The 26,831-nt window shown below is 52.0% G+C and overlaps 3 protein-coding genes across 3 annotated transcripts in view; 1 reads left to right on the top strand and 2 right to left on the bottom strand.

Annotated features, from left to right (window-relative positions):
- Positions 1-3,858, bottom strand: part of DMTN (dematin actin binding protein) — a 64,104-nt gene extending 60,246 nt beyond the window's left edge. Inside the window, exon 1 of the mRNA XM_077931201.1 lies at positions 3,454-3,858. The gene's annotated coding sequence lies outside the window, so the exon portion shown is untranslated. The remainder of the gene's footprint in view (positions 1-3,453) is intronic.
- A 4,804-nt stretch (positions 3,859-8,662) lies between these two features.
- PBDC1 (polysaccharide biosynthesis domain containing 1) lies at positions 8,663-13,008 on the top strand. The gene is made up of 6 exons (XM_028741244.2): positions 8,663-8,808; positions 8,917-8,982; positions 9,087-9,146; positions 11,958-12,098; positions 12,183-12,294; positions 12,610-13,008. Exons 1-6 carry the CDS (start codon positions 8,773-8,775, stop codon positions 12,726-12,728), a joined length of 534 nt encoding a protein of 177 aa, XP_028597077.2. The 5' UTR covers positions 8,663-8,772; the 3' UTR covers positions 12,729-13,008.
- Positions 13,009-14,772: 1,764 nt separating this feature from the next.
- Positions 14,773-26,831, bottom strand: part of XPO7 (exportin 7) — a 55,162-nt gene continuing 43,103 nt past the window's right edge. The window contains exons 20-28 of the mRNA XM_028741245.2: positions 23,934-24,022; positions 22,996-23,103; positions 22,013-22,095; positions 21,175-21,389; positions 20,147-20,285; positions 19,507-19,667; positions 17,920-18,018; positions 17,662-17,789; positions 14,773-15,891 (exon numbers count right to left, since the gene is read on the bottom strand). Coding sequence (XP_028597078.1) covers positions 15,798-15,891; positions 17,662-17,789; positions 17,920-18,018; positions 19,507-19,667; positions 20,147-20,285; positions 21,175-21,389; positions 22,013-22,095; positions 22,996-23,103; positions 23,934-24,022 — 1,116 coding nt within the window. The 3' untranslated portion in view covers positions 14,773-15,797. The remainder of the gene's footprint in view (positions 15,892-17,661; positions 17,790-17,919; positions 18,019-19,506; positions 19,668-20,146; positions 20,286-21,174; positions 21,390-22,012; positions 22,096-22,995; positions 23,104-23,933; positions 24,023-26,831) is intronic.

Genomic DNA, 26,831 nt, shown 5'->3' with positions numbered 1-26,831 from the left:
CTTAAAGGGAATTTAGGCAGATTGGTGGAGGAGGAGGAGGTGGTGGGTGACCACTAGGCTTGATGGCTATGCTCTACCTCCAGTAGGTGGGGGAGGGGGCTAGGGACACCCACGCCTTCCTGTCCCACTGGGCAGGACCCTTCTTCTGTACTAAAGAGGATCTCATGTCACGGCAATCTGTTTTTCGAGCAAGGCTTCCGTCCAAGAGCCCTTGATGGAGGAGGGAGTATCCACCCCCCCACCCCCCCATAAAATTGCTTCCCTAGTGTGGGAATCAGGAGCATCGTCAGGATGCCCCTCAGCGGACTGTGAGTGGGGCCTTGCGTGCCACTCTTTCTCTCTTTTAATCACAGCCAACAGCAGCACAGAATCATAGATTCACAGAACTGTGGAGTTGGAAGGGACCCAATGGGTCATCTAGTCCAACCCCCTGGGCTTTGTCCCCCTTGACAATTTTCCGCACCAAAGAGCAGGTGGGATATTCAGTCTGGAGCAGGAAAAAGGACCTAGAAGCCTCTACTGATTCTCTACAGCCCATTTCCAGGATCTGGGGCCCCGATTCAGCAGGAAAGTCTCAGGCTGGCCCAGGTGGGCTAAGCGGAGTTTGCTTCCTCTGCCCCGCCCTCCCAGCCTCAAAACATCCGGGGCTTCCTTCCCGCACCCTTGGCACCCCTCTTTTTCTTCCTTGCACTGTTTGTGGGTCTGACAAAGAAGCTCCTGAGCTTGGCGGGCGGGGGGCTTTGAGCCACAGGGGCGCACTGGAAGTTGCCTTGGGCAGTCAGCTCAATGGCCCACCTAGCCACATACTGCCCACACTGACTGGCAAGAACAGCTCTGTCAGGGTTGCAGGTAGAGATCTCATGTGGCGGACAAAACGGGGGCCTTTTGCACCGCTTCTCCCCTGAAAATAAAGGAAGAAAGACGAGTGGGGCAGATACGTGGAAGACTTTAATTTCCACCAGGGGCAACTCGGGCATTAACGGCCCCGCGTCCCAGTCCAGTGAAGCAGCCGTCACGCGGTTTGAGCGCGCGGGTGTGGGTGTGTGTGTGCGCGCGCGCAGAGGGGTGTGTGTGTGGGGTCCCGCTCCGGAATCGCTTCCCGGGGGTCGCCTCTTGCAAACCGCGGAGGGCGACGCTGGCAGGGGCGGCCGAAAGCGCCGCAGCCGTCGAGGGAGGCTTTGCAAGGCGAATTACGCGCTCGGCGGCTCCCGCGCCAATAAAAGCTCCTTTTCAAACTTTAGACGCCGGAGGCTGCCACGCCCGTCGGAGCTCTCGGGGGACCCCCGGGCACGTCCAGTCCGGGAGAGGCTGACCTGCCAGCCTGCCAGCCGTTGGCTCGACTGCTCCCGATCCCTTCTTAGCCTTTACCAGGGAGCAGGGAGGAGGCCCAACCCCAAAACACCTCGCGGAGGGGCCTGGACGGGAGCGAGGCCAGTCCTCTCGAGGAGACTCGGACAGGAACTTGGAAAAGGTCGCCGGAGCCAACTTTCTACCCTGGCGAACCCCAGCGGACGACCCTCCCTCGAAAACTCCGCTGCCAACTTTTCTTGGCCGGACTCCCGTGCCTTTAACAACAGCCCGACGGGGCCCGATTCACGCCGTCAAGCAGCGCTTCCTATCCCCCGGAGTCCCGACCGCCATCCCGGCATCTGTGTTCGTGTGCGCAGTTGGAGCTCGACATGTGGCACAGGAGCCGCGCCGGAAAATAGTTGGCAACCCTGCTTAATCTGGTTGGTTAGACGCCGAGACTGGCGCTCTTGGCCTCGCCCTTCCCAGGCTGTGAGGAACAGCAAGGCAGAGTCCGCCGGGGGTGCCTTACGGAGCTCCCCCCGGAAAGGAGCAGCTCAGCTCGGCCCGGCCTGGGCGACGCTTCCCAAGCCGCCTCCCGCTCGACGGCCGCCAAAATTAGTCCAATTACGCAGGAGGCGCAACGGAAGGAAGGAGCGATTCCCAGCTAGCTTGGGGAGGAAAGGGGGCCCAGGCCGGACTGGCTTATTGCCCCCCCCCCCGCTCTGTCTTTTGAGAGGTCTACGACAGACAAAAACCCAACAGGTGTACCCCCAACTGCCTCCTGCCTCCGTAGAAAGTCGCCACTTACCAGGCCGGGCGAGCGAGGCTGCTGCTTGCGGGGACTGCGCGGGCAGCGCCGAGCACCCGACGCCGAAGGCTGCCGCTCCGAGGGCGCGCGCGTTGTGTGCCTGGGAGCCTCCGCCCGCCGCCGCCGGGGAAGCAGCCAGCCAGCGAGCGGAGCGTCGTGACGAAGCACCAGCGGGCCGCGCCCGGCTGGAGGAGGAGGCCTGCGGGGAGAGACGGGGGCCGCCAGGGGCCGGGCCGCCTCTGGGCCGGAGGATCAGGCCCTGCACTTGCCTCGCCTAGCCGGGGAGGCTCTAGAGCTGCCAGCCCGCGCTGGGTTTGGACCCCCGCCTCAGCCTCGCACATACCGCCCCTGTCTTTGACGGGCGCCCAACAGGTGCAGCGCTGCACCTGTTTCGGAGGTTGACGCCCTCCAGGCCATGACTTATCTGCCCCCACCGCATCCCCACGAGCTGAGAGTCATCGTGACACCTTCCCCATCCCGCGCCCAAAGGTGCTTCAATCCCCCCCACAAGAGGGGCTTGGAGCCCCCGCCTTCGAGGCCAGCCCTGTCTGCGCACTCCTGCGCTCCCTCGCCCAGGTAGTTTGAAGAAAGCTCACCCTGCCCGCCTCCTACTCCATTCAACTGCTACACCCTGCTCACGCTCTGCCCCTTCCCCAAATGGCTCAGTGGCGCCCCCTACGGACCCTGCGCCGGAACCCTCCCCGCTGGCAAGGCCGAGGGATCCGACGCAGCAATCGCTTCCGCGCCCAGGCTCGGTGCCGGGCTGTTGCCTCTGCAAAGATCTCTCGTTCATCCCCGAGGGGCTTCTCCATCCTACAAAGACCACCAGGGCAGGTGGAGGGCGGGCAGCTGGGAGACGGGACGGGACCATCGGAGAGCCCGATTTAAAAGGCCCAAGGCGGGGGAGGGGACTTCAGTCCAAGCTGGACAGACCCTTCCGGAAAGGGCTTCTCCGAGCGCCGCTACGAGGAAGCAGCCGGCGACCCAGCTCGGATTGATTCCATTTCCATAGACCGATTCCCCGCGACTCCAATTCTGGGGGGGTCCCATGCAACCCGCCCCCCCCCCCGCAAAGCAGCAGCAGGGCCGGCTTCCCCTGGACGTGGAGCTGCTCCTGCCGGGAGCTCCGGGTACCGGGAGCCAAGGGCCAGGGCGATGCCTCCTCGCGCGCCCTAGCGCCTCGCCCCGGTGCCAGGCGCTTAGATGCCCTTGGCCGGGGCGGTGGCGCAGCCTCGCCCTGCAAGGCAGCAATAGGCGTCCTCTGGAGCCGGGCAGAGCTTGGGCCCAGCCGGCCGCCCCACCTGCGCCGCGCCTGGCCCGCCGGCCTCTGCCCGCCCTTGGAGCCGTTCGCCTACCTTCAGAGGCGCGACGCGGGCCCGGCGGCGGGCGGGGCGCTGGTCCTTCCCGGCGGCGGCGCCATCCCCGTTGCTGCTGCTGCTGCCGCCTCCCGCATCTCTCGCCTGGCGCTGCGCGTTGCCAGCGCGACCGCCCGGCCGCCTCCCGCAGCAACCCGCGTGGGGAGGAGGAGCAGCCGCTGCTGCCGCTGCGCAAGGCGGGGGGAGAGGCGAGCGAGCGAGCGGCAGCCCCCTCCTCCTCCTCTCGCCGGGCAGACGTCCTGGGGGGCCGCGGGGCCGGCCGGACAGCGCCTAGCCTCCACCGAAGGCGCCTCCCCAGCGAGACCATCCCTGGAGCCCGGCCCCGGCGCCTGCGTGCGCGCCCGGCAGCTTGGAGCTGGGTGATGGCAGCTCGGGGCGCGCAGACCCCGGGCAGGATTGGAGCTGGCGATCTGCCATAACGGAGAGGGGAGAGGAGGGTCTGCCTGGAGGCACACCTGCACCCCCGCCCCGTCTCGTCCTTCTCCATGCCCCCTTCGGATGGTCTTTAGACCGGGGAGGGCGCACGATCCGTGAGCGGGAGGGTTAACTCGCCATGGAGCTCGACTGTCCTGCCCCCCAGCCAGGACGAGGGAAAGGGGGCGGTGGAAGCGTCGCCCTCCTTTTGGTCAGGGGCTTCTTGGCATCCCCGGCAGGGCGCGCCACCGGGGCAGCTCCGGCGCACACGCAGCCACCCGCCCCGAGGACGTTGCCTGCTGCTGGAGCCGCCCTGCGTGGCAAGATGGACGGGCCTGGCGCGTCGGGGGCAGCGCAGGGGGGCCGCCAGCGCCTCTCCGGGGAATTTCGCGTCCTTTGAATTAGCCTGATTGTCTCCGTGCAGCTCGGAGTTTCAGCCTCAAGCGCCTCGATGTTTTGGGGTGGTCTGACCCCCACGTTGCCTCACGGGGCTCATTAGCGTACCGTTATAAGGCGACGGGAGGTTCTGGCAGAAGCGGCGGGCCGCTTTCATCCCTGGCCAAGATGCCCCCCCCCCCCTCCACGCATCCCCTCCTTGCAAAGAGCCTGCTGCGTAAACGGGCAAAACACAGCAGCAGCAGCAGCCGACATCAGCAGGCAGCGGGCAGTACTGCAGTGCTCTGGTGTCCTCTGGGGGCTACAAATGGTAGGGCAGCCGATTACTTTGATTTCAGGTGCATCTTCATCATGACAAATACTACTACAGTATTTGCATACTGCCACCGTTTTCTCCAAGGAACTCATGACAGAAGATACGATAAAGGCATGGGCAGAGGTAGTAAAGAGAGAAGCAAGTTTCCCCCTCTCGCTGTCAAGTTAGATAGCAACTGCAGGGAGATACAGGATCTAGACACATCAAAGAAATGTTTCGGTTAAACGTGTTTTAAACTTTGTATTGAGAAATCAGGTTAGCAAAAACGAAACTCCACAGCGCCATCTGGTGTCACAGTGTTAAAGTGAATTTTAATGTTCTAATGTTGTACAGTGGTTTGTTGTTGTTGTTTAGTCGTTTAGTCGTGTCCGACTCTTCGTGACTCCATGGGCCAGAGCACGCCAGGCACGCCTGTCTTCCACTGCCTCCCGCACAGTGGTACAGTGGTACCTCGGGTTAAGTACTTAATTCGTTCTGGAGGTCCGTTCTTAACCTGAAACTGTTCTTAACCTGAAGCACCACTTTAGCCTATGGGGCCTCCTGCTGCCACTGCGCCACCAGAGCACAATTTCTGTTCTCATCCTGAAGCAAAGTTCTTAACCCGAAGTAATATTTCTGGGTTAGCAGAGTATGTAACCTGAAGCGTATGTAACCCGAGGTACCACTGTATTTTAATCTTGTTTTTAAGTTGTATTCATTCAACTTGTTTTTATTATTGGTTGTTAGCCGCCCTGAGCCCGGCCTTGGCTGGGGAGGGCGGAGTATAAATAAATTTTATTATTATTATTATTATTAACAACGCATGTAAAACACTTTTTCTTTGCCAATGTAGCTGAACTTTTGGAACGCACTGCCACAAGACGAGGTGGTGGCTGGAGGCTTAGATGGCTATCAAAGTGGATTGGACGAATGCGATGAGGAGGAGGCTACCAAAGGCAACCAGTCAGGATGTCTATATGGAACCTCCGGCATCAGAGGCAGTGTACCACTGGATACCACCTGCTAGAGAACAGAAGCTGCAGAAGACTTCTGTCCTGCTGGTGGGCTTCCTGGAGGCATCCAACTGCCCCCTGTTCTCAACACATGTAACAAAAAAAGGGAGGCGGCCCACAAGTTGAAGCTCCTCCCTGCATAGCAGAAGGCTTGTGCCCCTTTGCTCTGGAGCTGGAGGGGCTGCGGCAGCAGTATCTCTGTACCTCACCCTCCAAGTGTTGTTGTTGAGTCGTTCAGTCGTGTCCGACTCTTCGTGACCCCATGGACCAGAGCACGCCAGGCACTCCTGACTTCCACTGCCTCCCGCAGTTTGGTCAAACTCATGATGGTAGCTTCGAGAACACTGTCCAACCATCTCGTCCTCTGTTGTCCCCTTCTCCTTGTGCCCTCCATCTTTCCCAACATCAGGGTCTTTTCCAGGGAATCTTCTCATCAGGTGGCCAAAATATTGGAGCCTCAGCTTCGGGATCTGTCCTTCCAGTGAGCACTCAGGGCTGATTTCCTTCAGAATGGAGAGGTTTGATCTTCTTGCAGTCCATGGAACTCTCAAGAGTCTCCTCCAGCACCAGAATTCAAAAGCATCAATTCTTTGGCGATCAGCCTTCTTTATGGTCCAGCTCTCACTTCCATACATCACTACTGGGAAAACCATAGCTTGAACTGGACTGACCTTTGTCAGCAAGGTGATGTCTCTGCTTTTTAAGATGCTATCTAGGTTTGTCCCTCCAAGTGTTACTGGGGCGCAATTCCCTTCAGGCCCAGCCAACAAGAGTGGGTCTCTCTCAAGTGACTCGCAAGGCCTAGTTCTGTCCCAGCAGAAGAGCTCTGCAGCCACAAAGCTCACACCCTGCACTTGCCATAAATCAGTGGTTCCCAAACTACCCCCCCAGACCGCTTGAAAACTGCTCAGGGTCTTAGCACCACTGTGCAAGATGCGGTGTGCTTTTTAATTGTTGCTTTTAATTTTATTTCTTATTGTTTGAATACTTTAGAATACCGGTTGTAATACAGGAAAAATACAATATAAGGAGCACACTGCTTGCAAGATATGTTCAGAGAAAGATCTGACGGCCCGTGAGTTGCGCTGACTGTTGCACAGAGCGAAGAATCATAGAATTGCAAGCTAGGAGGAATCCCAAGGCCCATCTAGTCCATCCCCTGAGATGTAGGAACCCTTCCCAGAGAACAGAGCGCAGATGTTGAATAAAACAGGAAAAAAGCAGCCATTGAAATGCCATTCGAAACGAGAGACGGATAAGAGGAGATATGGTACAAAAAGTGAATAAGGAATACATAAAAAATTATGTAGAAAACCAAGAAGAATGGGAAAAATGTAATGATTATTTAATTAAATATGTTAAGTTAAATTAGTTGGAAATAACTTGCAGATAATAGGCTTAGGATTTTATATGTTAAGTGATGAATCAATTTGTGTAATTTCAAAAGGTAAAGATTGAAAGATGTTAAAGCTAAAGGTAAATTTTATAAGAACTGTGATTTGGAAAACCGTTAAATGGATATGCATGGAAATTCAACCAAGGGGAAGTCACTTAACAATGCTAATGAGTATAATTTCTAAAAAGATTATGATTTGTGTTTGTTTGTTTGTTTGTTTATAAATTTGTGAAAATGACGGTAATAATTTTTTTTTGAAAAAAATCATGTGGAAAAAGTAGAATTTCTGACAGATACTGAGTGAATCCAGAAAATGATTAGATTGAAAGGAGAGTAAAGTTAAGATAGAAGGAGAGATTAAAGAAATAATGAAATGTGTTCAAGCTAGTTGGAAAAATAAAGTTGCGTAACAAAAACGGCTGCAAGTCAAGTCACTTGGTGGGTGTCCGTGTGGGGTAGGTGTGTAGGTACGTTGATATGTACAGTATAGGTAGGTATTATATAATGTAGGTATGTTTTATGTTATGAAAATTAGGTAGTCTGTTGTGTACATGTATTGTGTAAATGTATATGTGTTTTATATGTTAATAATAATAATAAAAAAGGCAGAAATCCTGCCTGGTCCTTATGTATATGATATAAAAAGTTAGAAATTACTTGAAAGAAACAAATAGGCCTAGGATTAAACTAAGTCATAATTAAATAAATGGGATTTAGAATGTTAAGAAAAGTGAATAAGATGGACTATAATTGGAAATTGTTTTAGTTTAATAATGATATTGGAAAGCTATTACTTTCAATTACAAGAAAACTCAGAAGGGAGGGATTTGAGGAAGTCAGCCAAGATGTTTAAAAGGTTGGATTTGTGAAGAATTGAAATTAAAAGACGCCTGATTCTTGGGAGAAGGGCAATGACAGGCCTAGACAGCATCTTGAGAAGTAGAGACGTCACCTTGCCAACAAAGGTCCGTATAGTTAAAGCCATGATTTCCCCAGTAGTGATGTATGGAAGTGAGAGATGGACCATAAAGAAGGCTGATCGCTGAAGAATTGATGCTTTTGAATTATGGTGCTGGAGAAGACACTTGAGAGTCCCATGGACTGCAAGAAGATCAAACCTCTCCATTCTGAAGGAAATCAGCCCTGAGTGCTCACTGGAAGGACAGATCCTGAAGCTGAGGCTCCAGTACTTTGGCCACCTCATGAGAAGAGAAGACTCCCTGGAGAAGACCCTGATGCTGGGAAAGATGGAGGGCACAAGGAGAAGGGAACGACAGAGGACGAGATGGTTGGATAGTGTTTTCGAGGTTACCAGCATGAGTTTGACCAAACTGCGGGAGGCAGTGGAAGACAGGAGTGCCTGGCGTGCTCTGGTCCAGGGGGTCAAGAAGAGTCGGACACGACTAAACAACAAAGTTTGTTGTTATTGTTTATCTGTTTATTGTTCCCTTTCTTTTTCCTTTTTCTGTTTTCGTGTATCATTTTGCTTTGTGGTTTGTGTTATCATTGTGGAAAATCTAATAATAAAATTATTTTTTTTTTTTAAATAATAATAGTAATAATAATAAAGGAAACGAGAGACGGAGGGGTGGCAGGCGATGGATTCCAAGGGACCAAGCATCCCGAAGGCGGAGGGCGGCGCGCAAACCCCGCTCGCCCCTCTCCTCGCCCTGGACGCTCTCAGTTCCCTGCCCCGCTCAGCCGCCAGGGGCCAAGCCCCGCCCCGCGTCCAGGGCCCCGCCCCTTCCGTCGGCGCCTGCGCACAGCCCAGCCCCGCGACCAAGATGGCGGCGCCCGCAGGAGGCGGCCTGGCCGCGCTGGTGAGCGTGCGGAAGAGGGGAAGGGGCGGCCGGGTTGCCATGGCGGCGACGTCGCCCCCCCCCCGCCGCTTCCTCACTGGCTCTCTTTCTCTCTCTCCCACCTTGCAGGGCGCCCATGAAGCCGCCGCCGCGGCCGCCGCCCTCTCGCTGCCGGCCGAGGCCTACGGGAACGACGTGAGCCAGGGGCCGGGTGGGGAGCAGGGGGCGGGCCGGACCCTCGCGGGGACACAGGGAGCAGCCTGGGACCTCCTCCTCTCTCTCTTTCTCTCTCTTTGCAGCCCACCGTGGAGATGATCTGGGCCATGAAGGCCCACCAGCACGCCGAGGTCTACTTCAACGTGAGTCCTATGGGCGTGGGGGGGGGAGGGAGGGGTGGGCAATTGAGGGGGGGGGGTCTCCCTGCTGGGGGGACCCTCTGCCTTGCTGGGCCACAGGAGGAGGGGAGCCGGCCCTGCCTTTGGAGGTGACAACGAACCCTACACCGCATCGCCCCTCAATCCGGTCGCCCCTGCTCGGTATTAATTAGTCTTACAGTGGTACCTCGGGTTAAGTACTTAATTCGTTCCGGTGGTCCGTTCTTAACCTGAAACTGTTCTTAATCTGAAGCACCACTTTAGCTAACAAAGGCCTCCTGCTGCTGCCGCGCCGCCGGAGCACAATTTCTGTTCTCATCCTGAAGCAAAGTTCTTAACCCGAGGTACTATTTCTGTATGATGGAGGGCACAAGGAGAAGGGGACGACGGAGGACAAGATGGTTGGACAGTGTTCTCGAAGCTACCAGCATGAGCTTGACCAAACTGTGGGAGGCAGTGGAAGACAGGAGTGCCTGGCGTGCTGTGGTCCATGGGGTCACGAAGAGTCGGACACGACTAAACAACTAAACAACAACAACAAAGAGTCTGTAACCTGAAGCGTATGTAACCCAAGGTACCACGGTATTTGTTTACAACCATTTGCCCTAAAGCCCCAGGGTGGATTCAAACACAATACAGTGGTACCTCGGGTTACAGACGCTTCAGGTTACAGACTCCGCTAACCCAGAAATATTACCTCGGGTTCAGAACTTTGCTTCAGGATGAGAACAGAAATCATGCTCCGGCGGCAGCAGGAGGCCCCATTAGCTAAAGTGGTGCTTCAGGTTAAGAACAGTTTCAGGTTAAGAATGGACCTCCGGAATGAATTAAGTACTTAACCTGAGGTAAGGTAAAGGTACCCCTGCCCATACGGGCCAGTCTTGACAGACTCTAGGGTTGTGCGCCCATCTCACTCTATAGGCCGGGGGCCAGCGCTGTCCGCAGACACTTCCGGGTCACGTGGCCAGCGTGACAAGCTGCATCTGGCGAGCCAGCGCAGCACACGGAACGCCGTTTACCTTCCCGCCAGAGCGGTCCCTATTTATCTACTTGCACCCGGGGGTGCTTTCGAACTGCTAGGTTGGCAGGCGCTGGGACCGAGCAATGGGAGCGCACCCCGCTGCGGGGATTCGAACCGCCGACCTTTCGATCAGCAAGTCCTAGGCGCTGAGGCTTTAACCCACAGCGCCACCCGCGTCCCCTGAGGTACCACTGTATAAATGCAACTTCCAAGTATAAAAACAAGCTGAGTTCAAAGAAACATAAGCCTCCAGTGTCAAAAGATAAGGCAAAGAGGTGCATCTTCCAAGCCCTGGAGGATGACATGGAGGCTCCCAGGTAGAGGAATGGAAGGGGCAGGAGAGTGGCAAAAATGTCTCGTTTGCTTGCCTAGAGCAGGTTTTAGGCATTTGGGGGCGGGGAGCTGTGCTTCTGTCTACAGAGTGCCTGTGTGCTCAAGCACACTTATTTATTGCATTTATAACCACCCTTTTTCTCTCCAAGAAACTCGGAAGTGGTACTCATGGTTCTTTCCTCCCCTCTTTGTTTAAGCCCCACATAGGTTAGGTCGGGACGCAGGTGGCGCTGTGGGTTAAACCACTGGGCCTAGGACTTTCCGATCAGAAGGTCGGTGGTTCAAATCCCCGTGACGGGGTGAGCTCCCGTTGCTCGGTCCCTGCTCCTGCCAACTTAGTTCGAAAGCACGTCAAAGTGCAAGTGGCGGGAAGGTAAACGGTGTTTCCATGCACTGCTCTGGTTCGCCAGAAGCGGCTTAGTCATGCTGGCCACATGACCTGGAAAGCTGTACGCCGGCTCCCTCGGCCAGTAAAGCGAGATGAGCGCCGAAACCCCAGTCGGCCACGACTGGACCTAATGGTCAGGGGTCCCTTTACCTGTAAGTTAGGTCGAGAGGCAGCGATGGCCCACCCCCAAGCTTTCCCAGTGAGTTTCATGGCTAGCAGGGATTTGAACCCTGGTCTCCCAGGTCCCACTCCTGCGGCAAAGCACACTTTGCTTGGCTCCCTTAATTCAGTGTACACACTTGAGGGCATCCCCACATCCAGGTAATTGATGTTTGTACGACAGTGGTGCTCTCCAGGTAGTTCAGGAGCAGTTGTTTCTGCTGGCTTTTCAGCTAGCATTGGGCAATATCCTCGGCAGTGACTGCTTCATTGTATAAATTGAGGGCTAGTTTTTGGCTGGCCTTGGGAGCCCAGCCACTAATTCTGACCACCAGTTTCCCTCCCACTGGGTTAGATAGAATCCAATTGCAAAATATCTCCTCTCTTCCCCGAGGGCTTAATTGATGCTCAGCAAAGGAGCTCAGAGTTTCATGGCTGAGGAACTGTTATATAAGCATCCTCTGGCCACAGAAAGATGTGGAGCATGTAGGTGTGGCATCCACCGCATTGTGGCCAAGAGCTCCCGTTTCCGCAGGAATGGGAGTATTTTTATTTTTTTTATGGTTTAGCCTTCGTGCTCTAGACACCTTGGGCATAAAGCTGCCAGCCACCCTCAACCTTAGAGGGCGTTGGGAGCAATACAGGACAACCCTTTCCTAGCCCCCCAGTGGCAGGATTGGCCACATAATTGTCAAAGCCCCTTGGAGTCTGAGGTCTTGTCACAAAGTCTTTTCCTCCCATGTTTTGTAGGTGCTTTGAGTGTGAGCCCTACATCACAAAACTGGTGTGCAGAAGGCTTGCTTCAGTCACTTAAGAGCCTGGATGAAAGAGTGGTGGTAGCAATCCTGTTTTCTGTTCTTCCCACTTAAACCTTGCCTACTTTCCCCATGCGTAGCTCATTTCTTCAGTTGATCCCAAATTCCTGAAACTTACCAAAGCTGACGACCAGATCTACACTGAATTCAGGAAGGACTTTAGCCATCTTAAGATTGATGTGCTCGACCCGGAGGATCTTAAATCCGAACCTGCTAAAGAGGTTTGTGTTGGGTGTGAGGCTTGAGGCTGGTTGATCTTGAGACTCTTGCGGGGCAGGAAGTAACCGAATGCTCTTGCTCCACAGAAATGGCGTCCATTCTGCTTGCAGTTTGACGGAGTAGTTGAGGACTTTAATTATGGCACACTTCTACGTCTGGATTGCAGTAAAGGTTACACAGAAGAGAACACAGTATTTGGTAAGGTAACTTTTTTCTGCTTTCAGTTGTGCTTCCTCTGGCCAGGTCATAGAGTCATATAGCTGTGGAGTTGGAAGGGATCCCACGAGCCATTTGGTCCAGCCCCCTGCATGAGGCTGATGCCTAGAATGGCTTTGCTGGTCAGTCCAAGAGCATCCTTGATGAAGGAAAACACGGCCCCTCCCACTGCGCATGCACCCTCCCTCCCAGTCCTTTGTTCTGCATCTATTTTGCGGGGAAGTGTGGTGTATTAGTTGGAAACTGGAGCAAGATCCCCAAGTGTCATGCCCATCCTAAAGAAAGTTCTCTTTGCAGCAACCAGGATCCAATTCTTCGCCATTGAAATAGCCCGTAACCGAGAAGGCTACAACAGTGTGGTCTACAACAGTGCCAAGAAAGCCAGCTCAGCCACATTAGAGGTTAGCTCCGGGTGAGACGTTCTGCTCTCAGAAAGGGCAACACGTTCAGAATGGACAGGGATCATGGCTTTGCACCAGCATCAACTCTAGCCGAGCTGCAGACTGTTCCTGTTTCGAGGCAGAGGTGTAAGAGCCACAGCTGCTGCTGGAATATTGTTTAAGGTGCCAAAATGATCTAAGTAATGGATTAACAGTGACGCATTTGTGGGCTCAGCCAAAGCAACAGACTCTCATAATGTCAAGAGTCCAAATACTATGGAAACGAACTCAACATTAAAAGCTAAAATGAAAAACAGCAGCAGGTGAGTCCTGATTGGTCCCTGGTTTTTGTACCCTCTGTCACTGATTCACAGAATACAACAAACTTAAAAGCTGTGGGATGATCACAGGTAATCAACACAAACGACCATGTTAAATATGGTTACCAAGCTACAAGTCACACACTCTAAGCTGCCCTGTATCCTGAGAGGGATATTCACCCACACTTATGTAGGATACTGTCATGTTTCCCAAAAAGCTAATTGGTACCAGTGATCTCAGAAAAATTTTGTAGGATGCTGGTGTGCTGTTCTATGCCTCTGTCTAGAACAGGGGTTGGCAACCTGTGGCCCATAGGCCACAAGCGGGCCCACGGAGGTCGTTTAAACGATCCACGAGCTGCCTGCTGTGCTAAACTGGTGGAGCAGGGACTCACTTCCACAGCAACGGAAATCGTGTCTGCGCAGACGCGATCTGGCCCATGGAACGATCTCTGCGGGAGTGAACCAGTCCTGGCAAGGAAAACCTTGCCACACCCTGGTCTAGAATGAGTGTGCCTGTCATGTACCTAAGGCACCCAGCCTTGCATGTGCCTGAGCCAAAATAAAAGAAAAAGGCTTCCTCAGTGTGGGTATTGACAGTTGAGGCTTAAAAGCAGCATGTAAATAAACTTGCAGCTTTTGTATTGTGTATCTCCTCTAGCCCTGAATGTGAAGGGTTGGCTGTGGAGATATGGGTTCAGGGGACAGCTACAAATCAGGTTTACTACATATTCCCCTAGCAACTCCTCTAACTTATCAGAGTATCGAAATACGCAGCATAAAAAAAGGAGTTTGGAGAAGCAGTCCAATGTTGTCGTCCCCTGCAACAAGCCTGTACAATTGCATCTTATGTGGGGGTTTGGTTCCAAGGGTTCTGTGTATATGCAGAAATGTGTGCACTCAAGCCCTTTGAAGCCACCTCTGCACAAGCACCCCAGGGCTTCCAGAACTGATGCACACATTAGCAAGCTTTGCTTCCCAAGAAATCCAGAGAGCTCAAAAGCTTTTTTTGCACTGGGTTTCCACAGCGCAAAAAGAACTTTTAAGAGCTCTGCCTCGCTTGCACCTGAAGTTACAGGATTTCAATCAGCGGCCTTCAACTGCATATCATTGAAATTGCACAGATTGAATGCATGCAAGATGCGACCTTACTGTGTTGGCAAATGCTGCGCGTGAGATCCTATTAACCTGGCTACTTTTGGAGATGGTTATGGTACCGTCACCTCTCCTCCCGTCCCCCCTCTCGCCCCTCCACTATATTTTTCCAGCAGGGATGAGGAAGCAAGCAGCTGCTAAGAGGGTTGCCTACTGCTGCCAAGAACTTGCGCTCTAGTTCCCAGACACCCGCCTGTTGGCTCGTGGTCATCGCACACTACCGTCATTTAACGTCACACAAGAGTAGCACTCTGGCCTGGTTCCACACAGCTCAGTAGAAACCACTGAAGTTTATTTGCAGCCACAATGCTTACACTGTATGCAGCAAACACCCTTACAAGTCATCCAGCAATCTGCTCACGCAAAAAGGACCCAACACACAGTCGCCAGAGGAGAAAGAACAAAAAAGAATAAAAACCGAGGAGGTGCTATCTGGGAAGAGAAACCAGGGCTGGTTCGGGCTGGGCTTTTGTGGGCACAGAACTAGCAGCAACAAGAATGGGGAAGTACAAGGCAAACAGGTCATTTCCCCCCATTATTTTCTCTTAAGTAAATTTAAATATTGAAAAACATTGATGTTGGTGCAGCATATTTTTTTTTGGGGGGGGGGGGGGGGAGAATGGACTTTTCTCAAGGGGAGTTGCATGTCATGCTGGGTCTGCCTTGGTTGCAAGCCTGTGCCCACTCCCCACAGTCCCTACTGTAGACAGGTGTAGACAAGCGGCAGAGATGGCCTCAGGAAGCCCATGGCCAGGCTCTACAAGGCAAGGCAGTTCACCGAGGCTGCTTTTTGGGAGGAGAGAAACTAGCTCAGGCCTTGAAGCAGATTCTCTATGCATTTTCCAGCAGCTGAGAAACAAGGAGGTTCACACACAGAGGGAAAAAGCCTGGTGCAATGTTCTGGGGAGGCGAGGCATGGACAGAGCAGCTCAGGCTTCCTTGGGCTGGCCAGCTGGGACCAAGCGGGAAGAGAGCTGTGTCAGTTTGATGGGGCAGAAGGGATGGACACTCACGGAACAGCATGGAAAATGGCATGGCTTTGAGTTCCTAACGAGAAGGGGTGGGGAGAGGAGAAGGAAGATTGGGGGAGGGTGGTGCAAGTTAAAAGGGATGTATAAGAAAAATATACATTTGGAATTTTACACTTCTTGTGCCTCTCTCTCTCTACACTGGTTACTAAATATAACTCTGCACTTTCACACCCCCTTGCCCAGGAACACGGCAGGCGGCCAGGAGACACGGCTTCCTCACTCACATACAACCCTCACTTCAGCATTGGTGCACTAAACTCTGTAAAAATTTCAGTCACACTTTTTTTTTTTTTAAACTTGAGTCAATATAAACCTTGTTCAAAATGTTATGAAAAAATGTACATGTTTATACAAGGCAGGCTGCGGCAGGACGCTGGGGTTCCTCTCCAACATTCACCCAGGGAAATATGCTGGTCTCCCCCTTGCTCCGCCCCCAAGGAAACGAGCCCCCTCTGCCCTGGTGAACTTTTTTTTTATAACACCCCTTCCTCCTGCAGCCTAGCCCCAGGGACCAGCAGGGATCAGAAATGCCCTTTTGTCTTTCCATCGGAAAAGTTAACCTCCCCGGCCCGGGCCAGAGAGAGGTTCCTCGCGAGATGTCAGCTCATCATGTCGTTGCTGTTTACCCCATAGGCGGAGTTCTTCATAGAGTCATTTACCTCCCGCCGGAATGCAGACAGGTTCTGCGTAAACCTGCCAAGGAGGCAAGCCAAAGCTGGGTTAGAAAGCGGGCAAAATCCACCATCCCAAGATGTTAAGTCAGCATATTAAATACAGGCAGCAATCATTTTAGGCATGTCCAATGGACATGCGATCGCCAACGTGTGGGCCTTGGAAGAAGGCAGAATGGGGTGAGGTGCACTTAAACGTGCTCTGCCGACACCTGCACGAGATGGTCACCATCTGTACTGACAACTGAACTCTCAGAATCACTTGGAAGGCTGCTCAGTGAAGTATAAGGACAGCTCTCGATTTTGCTGCAGGGATGTGAACTGGTAACCTCATTTAAGGCACTTTAAGAAAAGCAAATGAAAATAAAGTGTACAGCCCTTTCTTGAGGCACGGCAAGTCGGCGTTTGATAAAGACTTGCAGGGGTCATCATTTGTGCCCTGGTTTCTTGCGAGGTTCTTTAGACCCTGACTCTCTTCCCATTAAGTTCTACCCCTCTCGGATCTTTCCCTTAAATTTGCTTTAACATCCTCATTCTCTGAAAATCTCTGTTTTGAACAATAATTCTGTAATAATCAGCTGGAAAGTTAGGTTGATAGCAGCTGTGTGCACACATTCCCTTAAGCTGGGCCAATTGGTACCTGCAAAATATTCTTGGAATGGGTTTCCACAGCCACCCTAGGCAGGCTGCCCTATCCCTGAACTGCTCTTCAAGTTGGGAAGGCATTCCTAATGGTTGGGGTGCAATGGCCGAAGCCAAGTCCGCTCCCTTACTTTTGGTCAAGAACCGTTCCCCCACCAATTTCCTTTGACACCCAAAAGCTGTTGACATTTCCTACTTTCCACTCCCACCTCCCTAAAATAATCTATTTAGGACAGTTAAGCATGCTCACTTTTAGCCTGCAGAACAGGCTTTGCAAAGTATTACCGTATTTTTCGCCCTATAGGACGCGCACCGTCCCATAAGGCGCACCTAGTTTTTTGGGGGGGAAATAAAGGGAAAAAATATTTCCCCCCCAGGCGCAGGGCTGGGGCAGGGGAAGCCCGAGCTTCCCCCGACCCCAGAACAGGCAACTCTCCTCAAGCCGCGGGAGCCCAGCGCCGGGCTCCCGCGCTTTGCGGAGAGCTGCGTGAAGCCTGGGCGCGCTGAGCTTGGCACGCCCAGGCTTCAGCATGCAGGCAACTCTCCGCAAGCCGTGGGAGCCCAGTGCCGGGCTCCCGAACCTTGCGGGTAGCTTCCTGAAGCCTGGAGAGCGAGAGGGGTCGGTGCGCACCGACCCCTCTCGCTCTCCAGGCTTCAGCGAAAGCCTGCATTCACCCCATAGGACGCACACACATTTCCCCTTCATTTTTGGAGGGGAAAAAGTGCGTCCTATAGGGCGAAAAATATGGTATATTCTTCTGCTCAGGGCCTTGCTAATTAGGAAATGCCAGGACTTAATGAGAAGGGCATGTGGGGGCAGAGGGGAAGACTGTTTTAAATACTTGCAAGTACAGGGTACTTGCTTCTGCCCTCAAGTAAGAGTTAGTGTGAACATTCCCCGTTCCTAATATCCGCCCCATGTCTGAGCCACTAGTGTTGCCCAGCAAATTCCAAGCAGCTCTTAAGGAGCTCATGACCTCACATGTTTTCCAGTGGAACAACGTTACAGAGAGAAGCTCTGGAGGCAAAGAGTCTCCCCTGATGCCCGCGATGGCTCCTGGAGGGCCTTGAGTTGCTGGCAGCCTCAGGGGAGATTTCCATCCCCAGCTGTTATGCAGTCTGCTCTCTGCAGCAGAGGAGAGATACTGACCTATCGCGATTCTTGGTGAGCAAATTACGCTCTATGCCTTCCATGAGATTTTCAAAGCAGAGGTGCATAGCTTGCTGCTTCTCTGGAGGCTGGCTGTTCACTATACTGTTCCGTAGGTCTGAGAAATACTGGAAGGGGGAGAAAAGAGGGGATGCTGGTTAAGTTACCCAAGGGGCTGTGCTGACAGGAGTCAGCATCTCCTGAGCACTCCTTTTAAGGAGTCCCAGCCGTTGAACAACTCTCTAAGAAGTGCCTTACCTTTTCATTGAGCAGTATCAAACCAAGCAGAGGCCGAGACATGGACCACTGATTCCTGCAGTCCTCAAAGATGATGATATTCAACACTGTTGATAGCATCTAGAAAGAATGAGCAAAATCAAGCTAGCTGTTACACTCTTCAGAGATCGCAGGGACTTTTTTTTGGAAAAGACGTATGACTGAATGGAACCATTTAAAGAGGGAAGGGTCTGCTGCATCTCTGCTTGTAGGCAGTCGGTCAAGGAAGCGTAACTCTGGGTGATGGTAATGTGCACACCATCGAATCCCCGCAGCAGGGTGAGCTCCCGTCGTTCGGTCCCAGCTCCTGCCCACCTAGCAGTTCGAAAGCACCACTAAGTGCAAGTAGATAAATAGGTACTGCTTTATAGCGGGAAGGTAACGGCGTTTCCATGCGCTGCGCTGGTGCTGGCTCGCCAGAGCAGCTTCGTCACGCTGGCCACGTGACCCGGAAGTGTCTCCGGACAGCGCTGGCTCCCGGCCTCTTAAGCGAGATGAGCACACAACCCCAGAGTCGGTCACGACTGGCCCGTATGGGCAGGGGTACCTTTACTTTTAAGCACACTAGAAGACTCATCCAGTCTGTTCAGTGTGACCTGGATGAGCATGGCAGGTAATGATGGGCATCAGCTAAGTCACTACCCTTGCTGGGCTGGGGCACAGGCTCTCTCTTGCCCCGTCTAGTAGCCTTAACTGAGCCTTGGCAGGTGCACACAAGACTAGCCACACAAGAATTCTCAAGCTTGCACTGAAAGGAAGAAGTAGGGAGGCCGCAAATTAGCATCTTGTTGCAAGTGCTTCCTGACTGGCCTCTCGCTCGGGAGAGCTGAGACGCATCATTAGCTCTGATGTGACAGGCTGCCAGCCCCATCAGGTCTCCTCTCCCCTCAACTGTTGGGGCAGCCATTCTCCACCAGATGGCCTCAGTGGGAGACACAGGAAACCGGGCTTGTTCCATCTGCTTTGCTAGATGCCCAGCTCCACCAGGCACCTCCTGCTCCTGAACTTTTTTAAAAAAATAAGATTGTAAACCTGTAGGTAAGGACTGTCTTGTCTGGATTGTATGCAAGCCCCTCTGGGAGTCATTTTGCCTAAAGAATGGGATTTGTTGTTGTTTAGTCGTGTCCGACTCTTCGTGACCCCATGGGCCAGAGCACGCCAGGCACTCCTGTCTTCCACTGCCTCCTGCAGTTTGATCAAACTCATGCTGGTAGCTTCGAGAACACTGTCCAACCATCTCGTCCCCTTCTCCTTGTGCCCTCCATCTTTCCCAACACCAGGGTCTTTTCCAGGGAGTCTTCTCTTCTCATGAGGTGGCCAAAGTCTTGGAGTCTCAGCTTCAGGATCTGTCCTTCCAGTGAGCACTCAGGGCTGATTTCCTTAAGAATGGAGAGGTTTGATCTTCTTGCAGTCCATGGGACTCTCAAGAGTCTCCTCCAGCACCATAATTCAAAAGCATCAATTCTTCGGCAATCAGCCTTCATTATGGTCCAGCTCTCACTTCCATGAGTGTCATAGGATTAGCCAAGGAGGCCACTGGCTGCGACCAGTACCTGCACCCCTCCTTACCTGCTGGATCATCTCTGGGTGCTGCTGCATGATGTGCAGGAACCGGTCGCTCTCCTGCGTCAGGGGGGCAGCCCTCTTCTTGGTGCTGCGGGAGAGCTGCTTGAAGAGATAGGTGACAATGTGGTCCAGGCAGGAGCAGCAGCCAGTGCAAACCATGGTGTCTACAAAGACAGGAAAGAAGGGGAAGAGTGGGGTGACTCCCAGTACCTCAAGGGCCATCTCTCCCCATATGAACTGACCCTGACTGTGATCGTCAACTGAGGCCCTTCTTCGTGTGCCTCCTCCACAGGAAGTCTAGAGGGTGGCAACATGAGAACGGGCCTTTTCAACAGTGGCTCCCCGCTCTCCCCAAGGAGACTCGCCTGGCGCCATCATTCTGTATCTTTAATTATCTGTCTAGGTGCCTATGGCTGCAGGCTTGTGATGCGTCTCAATTGCCCAGGCTCCTCCTCCTGACCCCTGTTCCACCACCACTGGCAGCTGCCTCACAGGGTGGCACCCCACCCCACAGGTCACTGGCCCCTTGGATCTTCCTCCCCACTGCTTCCTCTGCCCATACACCCCCCCCCCCCGACTCCTCAGGCTCCTGCCCATCCCTGACACATCCAAGGAGACACACAGAGAACATGGATACACTCACCTAGTGCTGTGAGACCTTCCGAAATGGAAGAAAGAATATACATGATTACGTGCGGCTCCAGGCTAGCTATAAAATTCATGTGGTCCTGGGTGAGTACTTCCAGTAATGAATAATAGGACTGGCTGAGTTTAGGGTAGTCCTGCAAACAAAGGAAGGAAGGGAGAATGCAGGTATGAGAGATGTGAAGAGTCATATCCTGGCGCGTCCCAAAACTGCTACAGGGAGCAACAGCACAGTGCTTATACAACCCCACTGCAACCCTACTGTCAGAAGCAGTATGTTTCAAAGCATAACGGGAAATATAGCTTTTTGATTGTTGAGCTTGTGCAAGGCACTAGCCCATGTACTGTGAACCCTCAACACCAGAATTTCAAGGTGTGTGTTTGCAAAGAGAGGTGGTAAGTAAGAGGAGGAATTTGTGGCTTTATTCTCCACAGCACACTTCCTCGTTCTTCAGCATCTACCAACCAACTTCCCATTTGGATCCCACGACGCCATGTTAACCCCATGGTTTTGTCTAGCAAGGGGCATTAGCCTTACTGCCCAAATCACCTGTTAGCAGAAACATGCAGGATTCAGTGCAGACCTTGTAGCACAGGTTGTCAAAAACTACATGGAGGGGAAATACATAAAGGCATGAAAAAGGTGGAATCTTAACTTAAGCTCCGAGAAGGAAAACACTGATAGCAGGTTGCCCATCTGTGGCGCAGAGTAACTGCAAACCAACTGTGACACTTGTGCACAGGCAGCACAGTAAAACAAGGGGCTGTATGCGAAGCAGTGCTGAGCCAGGATCCCATCAGTGCAAGGATTATCACTAGTGCGACAGACCTTCTTCCCCTGCACGCCTGCAAATCTGTTGCAGGGGCTCCTCCAACACTCAAGCAGGTTTGAGGACTGTGCGGGGAGAAGTATTGTTGTGCTGGTGATAATCCTTGCGCTTATGGGAGGAGTTCGTGGAATGCTGCCCAAGGTGCCCCCGAAGTGGGGGAAGGTTTGGGGGCCTGATGCAAGGCGGACAAGCTCACCAGAAGGTCGCTGTGGGGGATGGAGAGCAGGAGTTTGATGAAGGTTTGCAAGGCGTTATCAAGTGCGTCGTCCCCATACAGACGGAAGACACCGAAATTGACGTAGCTGCCGCTCAGGGCAGCTTTTAACATGGAGAAGCAGATGGAAATCCCTTTGAGCTTCAAGGCATACACTTGATCCTTCGGAACCTCCCCCAAGGTTAGGATGCGATTTCCTGCAAAAGCATTTTTTTGAAAGCTAGTTATCTCAACTCTGCTCAGTACATTTCCCCTTTAACCTCAGCCCAGAGTATATTATTCTCAGGAGGTCAACAGAGAAGTCAAAAAGCCACACTGAATGTGCAGGAGACCATTACTTCACTCTCAACATGTCGCCTTCACAAGGGGTGAGGCCAATACCAATTTTTATATTGATACAGAAAGGTGCTTTTTAATTTACTCCTGTTTTTAAACGTTATAACAGCATAGTTTGCCCTGTGTCGCTGCTCGCTATGAGCTTTGGTTCTACTCTAAAATAATCCAAAAATTCATGTGGATAACCTAGCACAGAATGTAATTAGAGAAGAAAAAGTGAGACTGTCAACAGCGACCGTGGAAAACTGCCAGGCGGCAAGGAAGTTCTGGGGGAAGAGCCATGGCCTGGCTGTTTGTCTTTTGGCAAGGCCTATTCTCCCTCCTGCTCCAGGACTTTAGAAGAGGTCTGTGACTGGAGAATGTGGCAGGCTGCCTCTTCCCCCCACCCGTTTAAGGCCAGTCACGGAGTGGGGCATCCCTTGGCCACCCACTGCAACCTAGTGCAGCCCATCAAGTGACGCCCGTTCCCTCGAAAGAGACCCACCATAGGTAGTTATCATTTTACTCGTCTCCCGGAAGAGCAGGATGCCATTGGGTGAGGAGACATCAAACTGCAGCCTCTGGGATCTGGAAGGAAGAAACAAACACAGTTGTGAGTTGGCTGAAGCATGGGGAGAAAAAGAGCTGGAACTCATATAGTGGCCAATGATAGGCCTATCCTTCATGAATTTAGCTATCCTTTTAAAAAGCCACCGAAAATAAAAAGCCGTTACGGTCTCTTGTGGAATTCCACAGACAAGTATGCGCTGGCTGCTCAAAGGACTACTTTTGGTTTGTCCAGATCTTCAGAGGCCCCTGCCAACAGAGGCAACCAGAGGGCAGGGGGTCTTCTATGCTGTTTCCAGGGAGAACTGACCTAGTTCCTGTGGTTACACTTAAGCTTCTGGTGAGCTTTATGTTGTGAACTGCCCTGTGATCTTTGGGTGAAGGGTGGTATCCGAATCAATCAATCAAATGTTTAAATGTTCTCAAGTCTGCTTATTCAGATTTATTTCATAAAATTTATACACAGTTTGTAAAAAAAAGAGCAAGCGGCTTACATAAAAGGTAAAACAATATTATTATTATTAATAGTAAGAAAAAATGACAACAGTAATTTAAGATTTTCAAAAAGTTCAAACAACAATAAACCAAAAACAGATTAAAACTCACACCAGCTTTCTAAACATCTGTGAAGGCTTGTCTAAACAAAAATGTTTTTTTTTAGCCAGCACCAAAAGAGTATAATGAAGGCGCCTGCTTGGTGTCAAAAGGCAGGGATTTCCAAAGTGTAGGTGCCACCACACTAAAATATTGAGTCCTTACAAATGCAGAATAGGTATTACATGGCACCTGTAGTGGTGCCAGTTCCGCCGATTGAAGCAGCCCAGTGGGCGTATATGGAGGCCCCTGCAGATAAAAGAATGGCCCCCTTGCATTCCTAGGCAAGTCAGCCCTGGCAGTTCCAATCCTCTTCCCCTCACCTACCTGTTGTGCACCAGCTCGGCCATCAACTTGAGCACAGGTGTGGTGCAGGCTGGGTCGTGGTACCAGAGCTCAACTGCCCGCTGCAGGATTGGCATGTAGGATGGGTAGCTGCGAGGCAGAAGTTAAGGAGGCAACACTGCTTCCAGGATGACTTTAAATATTCAGGTTCTTAAAACTCAGGGTGTTATTTGGCTAAAGGTAGGATGGCATGGGCACTCACAAAAGACACCTGATGTTTCCAGATTAGGGTGCAGATACTAAGCCTGAAAAGTGGATGAGTACTTTACTGGAGGGACGCGGGTGGCGCTGTGGGTTAAACCACAGACAAGCCTAGGGCTTGTCGATCAGAAGGTCAGCAGTTCGAATCCCCGTGACGGGGTGAGCTCCCGTTGCTCGGTCCCTGCTCCTGCCAACCTAGCAGTTCGAAAGCACGCAGTGCAAGTAGATAAATAGGTACCACACCGGCAGGAAGGTAAATGGCATTTTCCGTGCGCTGCTCTGGTTCACCAGAAGCGGCTTAGTCATGCTGGCCACATGACCTGGAAGCTGTACGTCGGCTCCCTCAGCCAGTAAAGCGAGATGAACGCCGCAACCCCAGTCGGCCACGACTGGACCTAATGGTCAGGGGTCCCTTTACCTTTATCTTACTGGATCCCTTTGGCTGAGATCCTGGTGGGATCCCGCTGCCACCACTATGTCTGCACCTTATTTGTGGGTTCTCTTCCCTGGCCACAGTCATGCAGCGTCTCCAGATGTCAAGACAAGAGGAATTCTACAGGTGGCATTCTGTGGCCCACAGGCCCTGCTTCTTGATCAGGGAAGCAGCTGAGAGCCTATCACCTGAGCTGCAGTATCATCAGAAGGGTTGAAGGACACACAAGGCAGTTTTCAGCAGTGGCAAGAAGAAGTAAAGGGACATACATAAGGATTAAGGATACATCCACTCGAAGAGCATCATAAAGCTGGTCTTGGCGTTGAAGGCAAAGGCAATCCCCCTTAAATCTCTCACCAGGCCAACCAACGTCCTCTGTGTGAAGGGAGAGGTGTGGGTTAGGGGGAGGAAGCAAGAGTCCACCCAAAAGCAACTGTAGAAATGGATACAGTATGATAACACCTTGTGGGGGGATTACGTTCCGAGGATGGTTCGTACATGCAAAACCATGTGCACTAAAACCACTCCTTGGAACCACCCCTGCACAGGTATCATTGCCTTCCAGACCAAGGCCAAACAGGCCTTGCCCCCAAAGCAAGGTGTAAAGCTTTTAAACACCCACCTTGCTTACCAAGGCAAGGGCTCTGGGATGCTCTTGCAGGTCATCCGAGTTCCCATGAGAGCATCCCAGAGCCCACCTGCTGAGCCAGGACTTGCCCATTAAGCAAGTTCCTTCCGTGGCAGGAAAACCCGCTGCAAAAAGAGCTCTTAAACTCTCGGTCTTGTGTGCATTTAAACTGTGCAATTTCAACCAGCCCATTTTCAACCACGCAAGGTTGAAATGGTGAGTCAATTGCACGTAAGATGAGATCGTGCTGTACTCCCTGAGCAACAGCATCGGAACACAGTTCAGCTCAGTGCTCATCTTCCCCCCTTAGTGGGAAGACACGGAGCACATTGCGTGCATCTCACTGGTGGAAAGTTCCCTGGAGGGTCGCCAGACACTGACATCTACAGGCCCATTGTCTCATTTGATACCACTCAAAGAAGAACAGTGGGACTATGAATGTTCCTTGTGGTGGACGGAGGGTATCCAGAGGGAATTCTTCCTGCCCTCTCACTCACTCTCAAGGCAGGGCTTGTGCCCAAAAGGCAAGCAAACTGAAGCATCCATCAGGAGGAGGCTTGGCACAACCCCATAAGACCAACCAAAAAGTCTGAATAATTGGCATTAAACTAAACGCCTCAAGATTAGGGAAGGAAGGAGAGGGATGCAACAGCCTCTAAGAAGAACAGGTCAGGGATACAATAGGGTGGTCCGATAAAGGACTCCGAGGGGCGTGGCCCTGTCCGAAGCCTATGGAGGTGTGGGCCAAAGGCACGCCCCTGAGCGATGACCCGGGGGAGCTCCTAGTTGACATGCCTCAGCAGGAGACTCCCCCTCTATGGTGTTAACCCTTCCCGTGTCTCCAGCAAATGGGATGGAGCCGGATAGCCAATAGGACCAATGCCTAAGCCAATGCCTTTCATTCCTGAATTCAATAAAGTTGTGGCCTGATTCGCCCAGTTAACCTTAAATTATGGTGTCTTGTGTCTTTATTTATCCTTGGTGGGGGGCGGGAACTCGCCACACAACTGGCTTATGCCAGCAGCAGCAAAATAGCCAGGAACTAATATAGCCCCAACTCTCCTGGATGTTAAGCCTAGGCGGGTTCTCGGTCACTCAGTGGCGATGGGGCAGGCTTCTCTCTGCCGGCTAGAGATGAGGAACGGCCTGCTTCCTCTGGAGCAAAGAGTACAGCCTCTGTGGAGTAGGGCTAGGCAGCCAGCTCATCTCCTCCACGATGCAACCTCTTCCTTCTTACCAGGACTTCCCAAGGTCTCTGGTCAGGAGATGGGATGATGGGAAAGATGGGGAACCTATGTCTTTGACACGCTTTGTTGGGAACCTCAAATGAATGGTGTGCCTCGGGTTAAGTACTTAATTCGTTCTGGAGGTCCGTTCTTAACCTGAAACTGTTCTTAACCTGAAGCAGCACTTTAGCTAATGGGGCCTCCTGCTGCTTCTGCAGCACAATTTCTGTTCTCATCCTGAAGCAAAGTTCTTAACCTGAAGCACTATTTCTGGGTTAGCGGAGTCTGTAACCTGAAGCGTATGTAATCTGAGGTACCACTGTACTTTGCCATTCACCAGGCGACTTTGGCAATGCCAAAATGCTTCTGAATCACTTTGCGCACAGAAGGATTCAGACTCTGGTGTCCAAGTCTTGGTGACTTCGCCAGGCAGCCTTGATGATGTTGTATCACAGCAACTGAACCCTGGTCTCTGTGCTCGTCCCAGGAGAAGGATAAGCTTTGTGAAGACAATACAGGCAACAGTCTGAAAGGGTGGGCTCAGAGCTGGTGATATAGATTCCCAAGAAGTCTAGAGTGCCTCAGATGCATTGGAACATGCAGGTATGCTTTACTATCAGAGGGGGTAAATCTGGTGGTTGCCTGGGCTCCTGTGATGGAGCAGAGTGCGTCCACTGCACAACATGAAAAGGTGCTCAAGATGCACAATTGCATTTTCCCGGGGGGGGGGGGGATACCAGGCGTATACATCAAGAGGTGAACAAGACACATATCTCAGTTAGTTACTCTATTTGTTTTCAGTATTTAAAATGCCATTTGTTTTGTTCTTTGTTTTCCATTACTGAACTGGAGCAAGTGCATCTGACTTCGTTAACCTCACATTTCTGCTCCCGTTTTTTTCGGTAGCAAACCTAGCTAGTCTTTTGCTGTCTAATTGCAGGGCTTTCCATCCAAATGACATAAAACTGAGAAGCACCCTACAACTCTTTAATGGTATCAGACCTGCCAAATTTCAAATGGAGAGGACAAACGGCCCGTTTTATAGGCAACTTTAAAAGGTGCAGACAGTGTCTGACTGCTCTCTTTTCCTGCTCCCTGCAACCAGTACAAGCTGTTCCAGACAGTTTCCATTTTTTATCGCAAAAGAAACAAATGGCTTTTCCCCCATTTAAAACTCGTTCTTTTTAATTGCCATTTGTTTTTATACTTAAAAGCAAATGGGGTTCGTTCACTTTGGTTTGTTTTTTAAAAAATCATTAAAAAAAACAAACATACACCCATACTGTACACCCCAAACATTTCTGAGAATCTGGAATTGTTTTGTACTCTG

Source organism: Podarcis muralis, chromosome 7 (genome assembly GCF_964188315.1).
Source record: "Podarcis muralis chromosome 7, rPodMur119.hap1.1, whole genome shotgun sequence".
Taxonomy (NCBI): domain Eukaryota; kingdom Metazoa; phylum Chordata; class Lepidosauria; order Squamata; family Lacertidae; genus Podarcis; species Podarcis muralis.
The sequence above is the reverse complement of the archived record's forward strand: the minus strand, read 5'-3'. Positions and strand labels throughout refer to the sequence as shown.

Coding starts and splice junctions, on each gene's coding strand:
- PBDC1 (XM_028741244.2), top strand. CDS start 8,773: ATGGCGGCGCCCGCAGGAGGCGGCCTGGCCGCGCTG. Junction 8,983..9,086: donor CCGAGGCCTACGGGAACGAC/GTGAGCCAGGGG, acceptor CTCTCTTTGCAG/CCCACCGTGGAGATGATCTG. Junction 12,099..12,182: donor AATCCGAACCTGCTAAAGAG/GTTTGTGTTGGG, acceptor CTTGCTCCACAG/AAATGGCGTCCATTCTGCTT.